The sequence below is a fragment of the Protopterus annectens genome, chromosome 4.part0, assembly GCF_019279795.1.
Source record: "Protopterus annectens isolate FY-2018-M chromosome 4.part0, PAN1.0, whole genome shotgun sequence".
Lineage (NCBI taxonomy): Eukaryota > Metazoa > Chordata > Ceratodontiformes > Protopteridae > Protopterus > Protopterus annectens.
Window position 1 is genome coordinate 496,528,727 of NC_056733.1, and position 16,973 is coordinate 496,545,699.

General features: G+C 36.5%; 1 protein-coding gene across 3 annotated transcripts in view; it reads right to left on the reverse strand.

Annotated features, from left to right (window-relative positions):
- WSCD2 (WSC domain containing 2) overlaps positions 1 to 16,973 on the reverse strand; it is a 2,311,682-nt gene that overhangs the window by 1,776,845 nt on the left and 517,864 nt on the right. For all 3 annotated transcript variants that reach the window (XM_044068417.1, XM_044068416.1, XM_044068415.1), the window contains one exon: positions 15,720 to 16,681. In XM_044068417.1, coding sequence (XP_043924352.1) covers positions 15,720 to 16,101 — 382 coding nt within the window. In that variant the 5' untranslated portion in view covers positions 16,102 to 16,681. The remainder of the gene's footprint in view (positions 1 to 15,719; positions 16,682 to 16,973) is intronic.

The following is a 16,973-nucleotide window of genomic DNA, read 5'->3' on the forward strand; positions in this document are numbered from 1 at the left end:
ATAACAATGGATTTAAAAGTAAAACTCTCATGCACACCCTCAAGTAGTTCATGCTCAGCTATGACTTCAGGGTCACTATTAACTCTAAAGATCACCACAAGGCCTTTTTCAGTTAAAAAATATAAAGCTAACAAATGATGCAGATTACCACATCAAACATATTGCCAATTCATTCTCCTGATCTTATCCCAAAGTTATTGCACTCATTTTCACAGACAAATTCAATACTGATTTCACCCCCCATACCCAGGCAGATGTCAACCTCTGCCACCAGTCATTTCGTCACACCCCAGATCACCTTAGGCCATGTTATAGCTATCCTATCTTGATGAGACCTGATGATATCCCCAGATGTCTGCCACTGAGTGCCAAACACCATTTAGCCAACCCCTCTTAAATTTCTTCTAGGGCTATCAGTGGATTATGCCCTTGAAATGTGGAGAACAGCCATGGCTTTGCCATTGTACAAAGGTGTTCCACAACAAACCACCAAAATCACAGACTATAGATCTATTAGTCTTGTAAGTCTTGACTGTAAAGTTATGGAGGTGGAATTGTTGAGCTGATGAGAAATGACATACCTGAACTATAAAATCCTTGGACCAGAACCATTTTAGATTTGTATAAGGCCAGTTGTGCCTACTAGGCCTAGTTAATTCATTTGAAAGAATCAATAAAGTCCTGAATGAGGACCAGGCAGTTAGATATTTACCATAATGTCGAATTTAGAAATGCTCAACATTCAAAACATTGACTGTACACTTCAAATGTCTGGAACATCAAAAACAAATCATAAAACATTTTTTGCAGGGAAGCTTCACTTGAAATCCCTATATGGGGAACACACCCCCTCACCCATTCTAATTATATATGCCAAGTTTGAGATCGCAGTCTAGCAGGAATAGGAAAAAAACCCATTTCCCAACACACTGCGATCTCTAATAAACAGCTACTGTCACTCAATTTTGTCTGGTCAATGTTTTAAGTGCTGATTATTTCTGCAATCAACATTCTAAAGATGAATCCACACATATTATCTTTACTGCGTATCTTGACCTTGCCAAAGTCTTTGACATCATCACACATGTTGGTATCATAGATTCCCTCGCCAAATTTAAAATAATCCCATATAAATACCACTCAATAGCCAACTGGTTCTTCAAAAGAAACTACATCGTTAAGGTAAGGGAATCTCTTCTAGCCAGAGGAGTGTCATTAGTGGGTTTCCACAAGACTCTATGATGTGTCTCCTGTTGTTTGCTGTTACTTCTCAGAAGTGAAAGCAAAAGTCAAGGGACTGTGGAAAACTTTGTTGATGTCTGCAAACTGGCTACAGTTGTTAAATCTCCTTTGGACACTGAGATAATCCAGCAGGGCCTGGCTAAGACCAATGTCTCGTGTGTTACATTTGGGAAAAATATCTCTCCTGCCTCTTAACAAACAGCTCTCTCAAAACAGATACAATTGTTCAGAGTTTGAGTACCCATGTTAACAACATTTTTTGATCATTTAATTTTGGTTAGGATGTCCATCTAATTTCCCGAGATGATCTTTGGGAGTACCTTGTTTAGGTGCCATCCAGTCTTGGTTTTTGTATTCACTTTCATTATTAGGACTATCCATGAATAAAAAGTACCTCATTAAAAAAAAAAAAAAAAAAAACACCATGATTAACTTGAAAGATCTGAAATGTTTTTCACCAGGAAAATTTCTGGACAATAAAAGCTAAACTTCAATAAAGAAAAAGCCCAGTACCATAACTCTACCTGGTGTACACATCTGTGGACAGTCTTGGTTTAGCCTTTTGAGCACTGAAAGCCCTTCCATTTCCTGACCTCCACCACCTTTGCAGAAGCAAAGCTCGAACACTTGTGTCAAAGACCTGAAATTCTGCCGGCATGGTAATGATAATGACATATTCATAAACTAGAACATTCCCTGTCTTTCACTTAAACTCTTTCTACATTTTAAACAACATAACATCCTACAACTTTCAAAACAAGACCTGATAGCAGCATCGGAGACTGTAAATTCATGCCTAGGACATATTCTTCTTACTAGGAGTAACTAATATACTCTCATTTCTAAGGGTCTCACTACATAGCTCATCGGTAGTCCTCCAGAAATAAATTTAGTATAAATCTATGCACCGGTTTATCTTCATAGTTTTTCTGCCCTCTTTCTTGTGAAGTTCTTTTAAGTTTCTCTAGCTCATTACAATGTTCTTTATGCGTTTCATCTTTGTAATTATATATATATATATATATATATATATATATATATATATATATATATATGAAACATGTATTAAAGTTGTTCTTTTATCATTAGGAAGACAAATTCCAATCTCTGTTTTTTCTTAGAGTGTTAGCTACAGTGTAATATACTCAATTATAGAATAAAAGGCCCGTACTATTCAAAAACAAGCACACTGCTTGTACATCCCTATCCTTGTGCCCCTTGTAAATAGAGCATATACTAACAGAAAGAGTTCTGTCCACTGAAGTATCGTTGAATATCCAGGCTATCTATTGACATATACTGGATAACAGCTTTGCAGACTTGTTATATGAGGCTCAGACCAAAATATTACAGAAAGCAGGGATGCGCTGCAAAAATTGTACACAGTTAAAAGGAATGGCTACCAGTACTAAGACCAATGGCTCTGCTGTCAACCATACCTTTCACTGTGTACAGTTTTACAAAATATCCCTAATTTTACTCATATCTTTGCACTGTCCCTCAGAATTTATTTAGTGTCATACATATGAGCTTCAAATAAAACAAACAAAAAAAAAATGGAAAAGAAAGGGAGAGAAACAAGCAGCAACTTTAATGTCATTTCCTTTGCCGCTTCTGTACAGTGCTCTGATGCACTGTGCAAACATGGGGATACAAATCCCATATGCATGCGCAGTACATAGACATATAGAAGACCATGCGGAAGAAGACTAAAGTTCTGTTATACAAAGATATTATTTAAGAAAGGTAAGCAATTTTTTCTTAAACAATGCCATTGCATAATTGCAATAAACTACTCCTGGATGTGAGCATCACAGGATTCACCAGCGGTTGGCTGTGTTTAATCACTGAGGATTCACCTTTGTGATCAAACCAGACCAGTCATGGGTAAATCCTGTGATGCCAATGCCCAGTCATGGATTATTGGTAAATTTAGCATCTCCCCCCTCCCTTTTCCACTGTGCTTACACAGACTACAAATCTCAACCCCAGACCAAATGAAGATTACAGCAAGTGTAAATGAACAGCTATCCTTTAGTGCATTTGGTTGCTGATTTTGTTTCTTCTTCTTTCTGTATTGAAACATTCACTCTGATTTCATGTATTCTCCCTTTTTTTATCTATTTTGAATTAATGAACTAATATTTGCAATGTGTATTTGTTTAAAATATGTTTTTTCTGTTATGCTTCCATCTTGACTTAGTAATAGGACATTTACCATAAATGTATTTTTTTTAGGTTTGCCTTATTGACTTGTATTTACAACAGATTGCGTAAGTAATCATAATCTGACATATTTAACCATAAATGTAGTGAAATCTGCTGCAGACAGATGTAATTGTAGTCGAGGAGCAATGAGTAAAACTACAACAAAATTAAATGGAAATACATTGTATAAGCAGATAGACAAAAACAGTTTGCACATTCAACTACAATCCCTCTGACTCTGTTAAAAGACAGAGTAAGTATGCATAGAAAAGCATATTACATTGAGGCAATAAATGTAAATGTGTTTAAATGTTAGGTAATAATGAAAAAATATTTATCTGCAGGAGTAATGAACCATAAATCAAGATAAGACGTAAGCTGATGCAGTGGAAATACAAGTAAACAATACCATACTTGTAAAACAAATTTAACATTTCCCTACATATTTGTCAAACATGGCAAAATGAAAGCTAACAATACATTACTGCTTTTCTGAAAGAAAAATGCTATGTGACACACTAAAAGTAATTTTAAAAAGGTCAGAAGGTCAGTAACTTAACTATATCTTGAAAAACTAGAGGAGCCTGAAAATCTGAGGACAACTCTAAAGTAAATGTCAATATGCAAATGAAGTTTTGCAGCATTTCAAGTATTTTATTTTTCTGTTCACAGGGACTGTTTAATAATGGGCAAAGGTGAGTATCATGTAGAGGAATGAGTCACATTCTACCAACAAATAAGAATATTGTGGAGAAAATGAAAAAAAGACAATGCAGTCATGCAACTTATTTTGCACAGAGGTGTAGCTATCTATTCTTGCACCCACTGCAGTCTCCTGATCTGCCCCCTCCTAGTTTACACCCACAAGTCCATGCTTGGGACTGTTGCTCCCTTTCTCAAACACTCATTTTTCAACTATATTATTTTCCTAGAAAATATTTCAAAATGTTCATTATATTTGCTAGAGTTAAAAGGTATGCAGTTTGCAATTACTAACACATAGAGATAATCGGTTTCTTTATTAAATAAAGAAAACATTTCAGATACTTTAGTATTGCTTTCTTTTGTTGAGAAAGTTGTCAGAAATGATGTACAGTATCATTTATGTTGAATAGGTGAGATGATAATGTCTCAAACTTAAAATACATTTGCAAAGAATGGATTCAGTGAAATGCAGGTATACAGTAGGTAGTGTGACATTAAAAACAATTGTGTGAGAGAAATCACAGTTCACCATAAGAATACAATGTAAAAAAAGTAAAAAATGAAAACGAAGGAATACATATACATTGCATTAGGTCTGGATTACTGTTGTGAAATAATGAAATATGTATCGTAATGATCAGAAGGTGGTATTTGAAAGTTCCAACAAAAATTCCATTCGTAGGCAATTAAATGGACTGAACACTTATCAAACATGGGTTTAACTTCTATACTGACCAATATCATAAGGCCATTCAAAATTCAAAACTCAAAACAGTGACAAAATGAAAAAAATTAACTGGGTGTGCTGAGTAGCACATCAATGTTGTTCTGTTATATGAGAAGAAAGAAGACAGTACTCTGAGAATAATTTTCAAAGCTGAATAGTAGAAATACATAGGGTAGGAAATCCAGAAATGCACTATATGCTGAACTTTGTCAGTAATCTCTTATAATATAGATACTCACCAATGTTTTAAATTGTACCCAAACATCCCCCATATGTATAGTTCTCATATTGCAGAAGGGTACACCATGCCCTCAATCAAGAGTGGAGTATTGATTATGAATATGCCATTGAGGAGAAAGCAATAAATAAATAAATAAATAAACCACAAGGCAATGTTCTGAAAAGTCTGTGCCATCAGAGTACTTAATACTAATAAGAAAATGTCTTGTGACATTTTGATAAACATATGCATTACTTGTTTAATGATTTTGGTTTGTGCCTTAATATTACTCAGGTTGTTCTACATCCCTTATCAAAATTAAGAAATGTAATAGTTATTTCAGTTATAAAACATCAGTCACCTGTTCTTTTCTATTCCCCTTAAATACTTTTTTCAACAAAGTATTTAACTGATTTTTCAAAAACATTGCAATGAAAACTAGACTTCGAAATATGATGGCAGCCAATAATGACAGTTACATATTAGAAACAAAAATGTGTGTAGAGAAAGAAAAAGACATTTCCCTAAACCCAGCCCATTATTTTTCCTAAGGTCTTCTTTCCTATTTTCAACTAAGGAAGAAAAAATATACTGGAATGACACAACATATTTGTGGGAAGAAGCGATTTACATAGAAGCTTGCATTAGCCTCTTAGGAAACGAGCATAAAATTGCATTGAATGTTTAAAAACTCATATAGGCGACCGCTTTGAGAAATGTAGAGAAGGTGGCAGGAGCTGCTGTCAACTGTGAAGAAATAACTGACAATGTTCTTCATTCGATCATTGCTACAGTAGCCTAAGCAACATAGATTATGCCCTTCCAAGGACATAACGGACAGCTTCCAAAGCTTCAGGGCATGCTCTGTACACATGTTAGTTGGTGTTAGGTTTGAGTGCCAAGCCCTTCAGACCATTCCTACCACTGAAGAGAGTGCTGTTCTGCGTCTTCCAAAGATCAATCGTTGGCTAGCGCTGTTCTATTGCTTGGAAGATAAGTTCCCTTTGGGGGAAAACAAATTCTGCTTCATTTTTGTCACAGAAAACGTACTTTTTCTGTTAAACATGCACACACACACACACACACACACACACACACACACACACATATATATATATATATATATATATATATATATATATATATATATATATATATGGCTTCACTTTATAATCTCGAAATACTAGGACAAGACTATAAAGCCGAAAGGCTAAACAAACAGCAATCCACACACATACACCAAAACTCTTAAACCTAACCCTACACTAAACTATACATACACCACTAACTATCCACTTACCTTAACCCAAACCCTAACCCTAAGGTCCGTTACTATCGCACAGTCAACTTACCTGCGCCCTAACCCTGACTCACCTACCCCGCCCTAACCCTCACGTCCACACAATCGCACATTTACCTGACCCGCGCCCTAACCCTAACTCACCTAACCTGCCCTAACCCTCACGTCCACACAATCGCACACTTACCTGAACCCAACCCGTAACTTTCCACCACAGCGCTGAAAATACCGAAGCAATAGAAACAGACAACTGAATTCTTTCCCTAGGAAAAAATTAGGTTTTCCTTTTCTTCGATATTTTCAGTTTGCTGAAAACGGGTCGATATTAGAACACTCAAATTTTTTGTTTATATTTATTGGCATTTGCCTTTGTTTACTTTTAAAAAGGAGCACTACTTTTTTTAATTTTGTGGTACAAAATTATTAAAACGTATTTATTTAAAACAACATTTTCTGTAGTGAAACTGATAATATTTTAATTTCTGGGACAGGGAAAAGTGTTAATGAGCTTTTTCCTGTGTTTTTTTAAGGAAAAAAGTTATTATTTTACAAATATCTGTTTAACTGACTATTGCTGCTTAGTTCCCCTGGGAATATGGCACCTTTTTGACTTAACCATGGAACAACCTACAGGTTCCATGGCTGTGCAAGACTTTACATAAAAATGTTACAGTGGTACCTAGAATCTCTATTATCCCAGTATCAACATCTCTTGATCTTTCAAATTTCAGTTGTAGGATTTGTGAAAAGGGAGATTATGTGTTAAAGACACTGATTCTTTTAGAATTCAGGTGTCATATTCTCCCAGCCTGCTCTAGCATAGTCAAACACAACAGACACCTCAAACTTTATTTGCGGAGCAGTGTCTATGTGGTTAAAAGTGCTGGGTCTTTGAAACAAAAAATGCAAACAAAAAGACATCAACATAAAAGAGATGTTAGCTCTCATAAATATTCTTAGTCTAAACAATTTGTGCTCCCTGAGCCATCTGTTAGTATTTACAGACTAGCTAGGGGGACCACTATTGTACCCTTTGTGCAGACTAGCCATCATAGCCTAGGATACAGCTTTCAGCACAATCTCAATCTACAGCCATCTTACAATCATAACCGACAAAAATCAAATACAGTACCACAGAAATTTAAGCTACTGCAGCAAGATACGGCATTCAACAGGCAAATCTTCTTTAGGGGAACCTTGTTATCAGACACTTGACTTATACCAGCATTATGTGTTTATATGTGTGTGTGTGTATATATATGTATATATATAAATATATATATATATATATATATATATATATATATATATATATATATATATATATATTTACAGAAGTGTGGTATGTTCATAAACATTAATAAAAAATTTAATCTGTATGGAAAGGGAGTGGTGCATTGTTTGAGATGTTGCCATGGGGAGGGGGTTGCCTTTCACTGCCTACACCCTCCTCCCTTCTCCTCTTTGGTGTCCCCTTCTCAGGTCAATAGTAGCAGGACAAAAGTGTATAATCTGTCAGCTGTCATCTCCTGAGCTTACTAGGTCAGTAAAGAACTAACTGGCTACAAAGAATTGATTTACTCAGTGAGGAAGAAATATACACAACCAACGACTATTTGAGTTACTAGTATTTCAATAAGAACAAGAGTGATTATGGGTTGGTGGTATGTAATTGCAGCTGCCAAAAAATAAACAAACTAATAAATAAAATAATACATAGAAAGGTGGAGGCTGGTTAACCATAGGACATTTCTGATGACAGTAATTAATCATGTTTTTTTGTTTTCTTCATAGACCAGAAGATGATAACATATCTTGGAAAAAAAAAAACACTTGGAAACAGGAGTTAATAAAGGCTTGCAACTGAGATTGTTAAAAGATGCATTGTATTTTAAGTATAATTCTTTCTGAAGTCAAGGTTATATGGTCATATTTAATCATGCTAGCTGGAGAAAAGGTTATAAAAAATGCCATAGAAGCAGCCACTGCACCTTGATACATGTAGAGAGAGAACAACAAACAACTTGGGAACACTACCAAAAAGGAAATGGTTTTGAGAATAATATATATATATATATATATATATATATATATATATATATATATATATATATATATATATAGATATATGTGTGTATATGTGTACATATATATATCTATCTATCTATATATATATATATATATATATATATATATATATATATATTAATATACATATACTGAAGCATATGTTTTTTCTCTCAAGTGAAATTTGTACGATCAGGTATAATCCCTAGATCTTTTTGGAGTAAATGCCTGAATTACACTACCATATGGGTAAAAAGAAAGTATGTCTATAAACAGTATAAGGAGTCACCTCATAGGCACAGGATAAAAGCTGCTTAATTTGTACAGTTGTACAATACAACAGGGCATTCTTCAAAAAAGAGATAACAAAGGTGGACAAAGAAAAACTAAAACTAACCTGCCCCATAATGTAAGCAAAGTTGTTATATAGGTTCATAAGTTCATAGGTGTTTGCTAGGCTAAAGAACTCATGGGTCTTTTTAAACCTAGCTAAGCATCCCAAATCTCTAACAAGTTCTAGTACCTCTGAAAAAAGTAAGCAGGGCCTTGGGAGATGAAATATTTACAAGCAGAAGCCATGGAGATGAAACATTTGCAGGCTGCCTGTGTCCATTAGAGACCAAGGATGAATTTCCTGTTCCCCATCCAATATGGCACTGACTCATATTATGATTCTTATGGCAAGGAGGGAGGGCACAGGACAAATTAAAATTAAGCAGAAGAGGTGTATTTGCTAATTTCCACTGTACTAAATTAAAGCAGTATAAAAGAGCGAAGCAGAAATGATAAAACATTTTTCACAAGAAATTAGCTTGAAGATGAGAACACACTGGCTCAACTCAAAGTAAGTGATAAAAATTAGTTCACGAACAAGTAATCAAGTAATCAGTTTGTACTCTTTCATGCATTACAACTACTCATTTGCTATACCAGACTAATCAACTATATTCCATTCCACAGCAGTCCCCTAACATTATTCTAATTAAATTAGAAACCTCCATTTATAATGATTTCAAAATGAACCTTCACAAAATCACTACCACCTAGTATGAGATATGTTTGCCTTATTGCCAAAGCTTACATCCATTACTTGTAATGTATAAGGATTTCTAACTGAACCTAGGGAAAGAAACTTCCACCTATATCAACTTTTCGTTGCCAAAACTAATCAAATGTCATAGGTTTTTGTCAGTGCATCCTTCTTAAAAATATTATACATGCAAGCCTCTGGCTTATCTTACATATATTCTCAAAATGACATTCTCTCAAATGTAATGTAACATATATTTTATTGTAAAGCTGTGACTTCTGTAAATTTTGAACTATGTAACATATATTGTTTATTGTAAAGTTGTGACTTTCTGTATTTTTATACTATATACTAAAGCTTTTCTCCTTGGGTCTCCACTGAAAAAAGGCCACAAGCCCAGCTGGACTAACCTGGTTAACAAACATCAATAAATAAATAAATAAAATAAGTAATATATAATGGAATATATATATATATATATATATATATATATATATATATATATATATGTATGCATGTGTGTGTATATGTGTGTGTATATATATATATATATATATATATATATATATATATATATATATATATATATATATATATTTATATATATATATATATTGGAGCAAGTCTAAAAAATGAATAAGTGATACTCCCAAATGTCAGTGATGCCAATGTCTCTTTGGCTGACACATTTTAGTCGATAAAAGAGATGGTCAAAAGATGTACAAGATGAACAATCCCAGGGAAGGAGAATATGACCCATCCCAGGCACTGTGTAATTTCTGAGTTAGTATATATAATTAGAAGGGGGTTGTGAAGGAGTCTGTGGGCTTGCCACTCTGCAAAAAATAATAGAGTTATTTTACATGGTCTGAGGTTGTGTCTTGGAATATGTGTTTAAGGGTGTCAATATCTTTTTCCCCAAACTTTTGCAGTCAGTGTTTTTAGTGTCTATTTACTTAAGTCTAAATTATTCCGTAAGTCCATATGTATATAGATATGGTTATGGTTCATTTGATCTAACGTTCAGTTGATCTAAAAACAAAAATAGTGGCCCATTTAAACAAATGTCCTTTTGATCTAAACCACAAATGACTAAAACACATCTGGTTAAAAATTCTGTCAGCCTATAAAAGATGGCTGTTGGTTTAGTTTTGGAGCATTGGAACTATAATGCAAATTAGTGTCAGTCATTGTTAGTTCCTAGATAATGCCTACTCTTAAGTTTTAGCTCCATGACTAGATATTTGTGTCAGCAGTATTTTCTATTCTCTGTGGTTATGCAAATGTGGGAACATGTTTAGAATTGGTACAAGTACCCAATGACACAAGTACAAACAGTGTTCAGACTTACAGAAGGGCTCCTGCTTGGATGGGGTGCGCAACAAGGTTTATCTGTGTGACAACTGCTGTTTATATTGGTGATGGACAACATTAGCAAACAGGTCAGATGGGAAAGAGCAACAAAACAGCTGTACGCAGATGATATGACATTACAAAAAGACTCTAAAAAAACTTCAGCAAATGACAGGAGAATGGAATGAAAGATCCATTTCTTGTCTGTCTGGGAAGTCATGGTCGACAAACCTAGTTGCTTTGCCAGAGACAGCTTGCATGTGGCACCACTTGGCTTTCAGCTGCTGGCAAAGGCTCTTGCCTCCCCATAGTGCCTTTTTTTAGAAAGGTCTTGAAAGCAACATTACCAATGTGAAATTAACCAATCATAACAAAGTAAGAGTCATGCTGCTAAATGATAGGTGCTTAAACCAAAAACTGCACTTCCTGGAAGCACTTCTATCATTAGAAGATCTAGATGTCAGTGCAGTCACAGAAACCTGTTTTAAGGTCTCAAAAGTGCCCTGGCCCTGCAAGGTTACAATGCCTTCCACAATTTTAGACCGCAAAATGAATGTGTGAAAACCAAAGGAGGTTGTGTTTCAATCTATACCAGAGATAAATTCACCTTGTGGCTAGTTAAACTGGACAACTCTATGGAGTTACTCCAGGTCCAGGTTATGGTGGGTAAGACCCCTATTCAAGTCCTAGTCAGTTACAGATGCCCCTCCATGAGTCACGATACTCACAAAATCTACTTAATCAAACTGAAGACAATCGAAATTTTACAGAGCACACTGGTTATGGGGGAATTCAATTATCCCACCATTAATTGTTAAACATACTTTAGCCCAAACTCGCTAGCAAAAAAGGTTCTTGACTTTTTTAATTCAAATGACCTGGAGTAAATTGTCCATACCCCAATAAGAGGAACAAACATTCTAGATCTGGTCCTCACCAACATATCAAATAGGTGCACTGCTGCAACTGTTGCACCCTCATTAGTTAAAACTGACCACAAATCAGTCACCTTTGAACTGACACTAACACCAAAACTCACAAAGGGTGAAATCAGACTAAAAAACTTCATCAAGGCAAAATATACCCTCCTAGGTGAAAGCATAAATGCATTACAGGCCCCGCCCCAAGCTGAAAGTGGTAACTACACTGAAGCTTACACTAAAGCCCTGTACAATCATTTGCATAAGTGTATAAACTTTGCTGTACCAAATATAATCAAAGCCCGAGCCCCAAGTAAAATCAAGCTACCATGGTGGACTTGCAGCATCAACTACCTTTACAATAAATGCAAAAAGTTGCTGTCCAACAAAACAAAGACAAGGACCCAACAATGGAAAAGCACCCTCCTCAGCCTTAACAGGCAAATAAGACAACTTGTCAAATCCTCCAAGAGTTCCTTTGAGAGAAACTTAGCAAGTACTACCAAGGATAACCATAAGGCCTTTTGCAGCTATGCACATAACCTAAAGGGTAGGACCCAAGCAAGTGCAAAACTGGTGGCCAACAATATCACACACACACTAACCCCACACAGACAGCGAACCTGCCAGCAGATAGGTTTTCTGAAAATTTCACTCCCTTATCCCCTCCTAACTTAAACAAGCCCTCGTCCAAACTTACCTCCCAACCTTACATATCTGAAGAGCAGATCCTCAAAGCCCTGTACATGGCAAAGAACATGTTGTCTATGGGACCAGATGACACATGAGGCTGTCTTCTAAACAGGATAAAACATGAACTAGCATCACCACTAAATAGCCTTTTCAATCATAGCCTAAACACAGACTGTGTTCCTATGGAATGGAGAACAGCTACAGTTATTCCCCTCCACAAAAGTGGCCTAGCAACAGACCTGGGGAATTACAGACCCATAAGTCTGACCACCCTCATCTGTAAGGCCATGGAACGTATCATTAGGGACCTCATAAATAAAGATGTAGGTGACCTTCAAACCCTGGATTCTACCAAGTTCTGCTTCATGAAAGGCAGATCCTGTCTGTTAAATCTGGTGGATTTCTTAGAAAGTGTGACGAAGGCCATTGATGAGGGCAATCTGTACACACAGCATACCTTGAATTGGCAATGGCTTTCGACACAATCCCACATTCAGGCATTACCGATAAACTTAGCAAACTGAATGGAAATGCCTTCATTGTAAGATGGGTTGCCAACTGGCTCACAAATGGGGCACACTATCAAAGCGGGTGACTCCACATCAGCTAGCAGACCTGTTATTAGTGGGGTGCCACAAGAGTCAGTGCTGGACCCCCTACTGTTTGGTATATACTTCTCAGAAGTACAGGTCAAAACTAAAGGGTTGTGACTGACCAAGTTTGCACATGACTGCAAACTAAGTGCAATCATTGAATCTCCAAATGATGTCAGTATACTCCAGAATGGTCTCACACAGACCAACAACTGGTGTATTAGTCACGGTCTCAAAATGAATGCAAAGAAATGCATCATCATTCCCTTCAGCACAAACAATGTTCTTTCACACTATCAAATCAATAACAGTACTCTAACTACCCAAGAAATGGTAAGGGATCCGGGATTACAGGTTGATGGTGACCTTAACATCGACCACCATGTGTCTACCATTGTAAGAAATGCTTTCCACATAGCTCAGTTGATTAGTAAAGGCATCACCTTGAGAGCAAAAGAAGTTATAACCCCTCTATACTTGGCACTTATCCGGCCCACAATTGAGCATAACGCCCCATTTGGCATGTACCATACTAAGCACCTACAGCAATTAGAGAGACCTCAGAGATTTGTATCAAAGAAGATCAAGGGCCTCTAGCATGTAATTTACTCAGACTGACTAAAATCCCTGTCTCTGTACTCTTTATCATATAGACTTCTTAGGGGAGACTTATGCCTGGCCTACAGAGCAACCCAAGACCCAAACCTATTTAACTTCCTGCATATCCGTAAATCAAGTGGGTCTAGGACTACCCATTCCTGGGACTTAAATATGGCCTGTGACTTAAATAGGACATGCTGGGTTAAGATATTTATCTCCCAGTGACTGCCACATCTTTGGAACATGCTACCAATTCGTGTGAAACAGAGCATCTCTATGACACTGTTCAAGAAGAATCTGGATGAGTGGATGAGGCACCATAAATTTTTACCAGTTTTAGGGCCCACAACCCTCCTGGGGATGAGCAGTCATCACTAAATGCAATCTTGGATATTGACTAGTACATCTATGGTATTACATTGGGTTGAAACAGTTAGGCTTAAAATGATCTCTGGGTCAATAGCCTAGTAATCTTCTATGACCCTATGATAAGACTGAAGGCACATGGGATGAAACCGAGTACAGACATGACAGTTGTGATGGTAGCAAATGGGAGAAATCAGAAGTAGCTACAAACTGAGATGTAAGGGAAAATAGTGGAGAAGGTTAAGAGCTTCAAGTATCTGGAAGGGGTGGTTGAAGAAAAGGGAAGTTTGAATGAGGAGATCAAAGCTAGAAAACAGGGCCTGCAAACAACTGGCACAGAGCACCATGGGAAGCGTGACAGAAGAATATCAAAGAAGGAGAAGAATAAGCTGTACAAAACAGTGTATGGTAGAGAAACCTGGACAGTGAATGCAGAGCAATTGAGGAAGCTAGAGGTGATGGAGATGAAATGCCTGAGATGGGTGGATAGGATGCTTAGCGTTGGATAGAAAAAGAAATGAGGACATCAGAGCAGGAGTCAGAGCACTTCCTATTGTAGAGAAGACCAATGAGAAGAAATTATGGTGGATCAGCCACATGTATAGGAAAGAAGAAGATTTCAGAGAGACAGGATGAAGGCAAGAGCAATCGAGGGCATCCAGCAAAGAGATGGCTGGATTGCATGAGAGAAGACTTGCAACAGATGGGCATGCCCATCAAAACAGATAGGAGAGTGGCACTGAATCAAGAAAGATAGCAACAGTTGATGCAACACCTTGAGCTCATGTAGAAAATTATATATGAGTGTAGTTTACAAAATCAAAAAAAAAAAAAAAAAAAGCTAGAAACTCAAATTATCTAAGAAAAAAAGTACTTTTTTTCTCAGGCGGTAAGCCTAAAGACTCCTACTCACCCTGCTACTGATGTATACCAACTCTAAGACCGCACAACAACATGGAAAGGCAAATTCCCACTCTCCACTGTACTGTGACTTTTCTCAAGGTAATGTCAAAATTCTGAGACCATATAATTATTTAATCACTTGTGTAGGCATTACCATTCTCAACATTTCATATATTTGACTGACGGAAGGATTCCAATCCAATATATGTTTGTATGTACATACACAAATGCACACACACTTTATATATATGTATATTGGGCATATCCACCTGTATATGTATATATATATATATATATATATATATATATATATATATATATATACAGGACAAAATACATGAGACAAAGTAATTAAAACCACCAAAGTGAGGGCCTTCTCTTCCCACACCCCGCAATGTGGGGACTCCACCTCCCACACCCCCACAACTAAATATAACAACTCCAAGATCACACTATAGTGGGGGAAAAGGGAAAACTTCCCCACGGTAGCCAAGTAGTTCCTTTCTCAGTAAACATTTTCAATGATTTGACAGTTCACGGTTATGTGGTTTTGATATTGTTATCGCGATGATTTGGGATTCGAGTAAGTGATCTTTAGAAATTTTGAAGCAGACCCTTTATAATATATTAGATTAGATTAGATTATATACTTAGCTATGCAATCTAGTTTATTAACTGGTAGACATAGCTATGACTTCCCTTTTCTAAGTGATTTTCACAAGCACTATGGTACTTTTGTGAGCTCACATTAATGATGCATGGTATTGATATTCAGTAAAGTCATGGACTAACCTTTGTTCTCCTCTTGCTCTCGGATAGTTCTACCCTTCAAAGCCCTTGTCCATGGTCTGTTGCTGCTTCCAGATTTATTCCATCTTGGTGACTCTCTTGAGATCTCTTTTAACCATGACCCATATCGTCGTGGTAGGTTCTGGGTCACAGCAGGTTCTTTAAAGCCCTTTCCAAGCTGTAGGAATGACAAGCTATGAAAATCAGTCCTATAGCTAACAGTCTCACCAGTGCTTGACTCCTTCTCAGATACATTTGTTTCTCCAACAAATCCAGAATGCAGAAATACTAGGCTTCCAGCAGTTAAGTAAAGAATTATAAAAGTAAAAAAACGAACTGGCTTACGTCTAAAATAGCGGTGACATTTTACTATTAACTTCGCCATGCCCTACTCATAGTCTGCGCCTTTGCTTTCTTTTTCCTACTCTTTGAAGGTGATTATTAGCCAATGTGTGGAGAAACAGTAGGTGCCTTCATCACAAGTATTATGTTTTATAAAATCCTGTAATTTATGTACTATGCTTCCATATTACTGTATTAAATTAGTTCAGCAGATGTAAAGAGGATTTCTCTGTGTGTCACAATTTTTAAAATATTTTTAAACTCGGCCATGTTAAAATGAATTGTTAGTCCAGCCTTTATTTATTTTTCTCAAAGTGGTGAATTACTTTTTCATTCAGGTAAGTGCCTTTCCTTTTTCACATTGCTAAGCCATATCCAGTAGATTCTGCTGATGATAAGATTGTGCCTGAAAATCTGAGAGTTTAGACATGGCCCGAGAGCTGAACTTTTTAAAAGCCCTTTACGCTGTTCGCTTCTGTACACATACTCCAAAACAGTTCGCTGTAGGTTGTACAATATTATGTCTGCTCTGTAGCTGCTCCTTGTCTCTGACTTGGGTAAAAGTGTTAAATGAAGTCTTCAGTTAATGTCCACTCATTACTGGTCAGTGAATGGATTATACCCTGCAAGTAAAGAATTGAAACAATGAGTTAGAAATATTTACAGCTTTAAAAAAACAGCATATTATATTACATTTGCTTATTGGTAGAAACAGTAAACCTATTTCATCGTACCTTTACGTGCATTTAACATTCCCTCCATTGTTGTTTTCCGCTTCATTCTTCTACCTGCACCATGTGTTCATAAATCTCTCTGGATTCTTGTGTGGCCATATTGGCCTTCACCTCCTTTTGTATCTTTTGCACAGTCCCTAGTAACTAGCCCTAACTACTTCATCTTTGACCCGTTTTTATT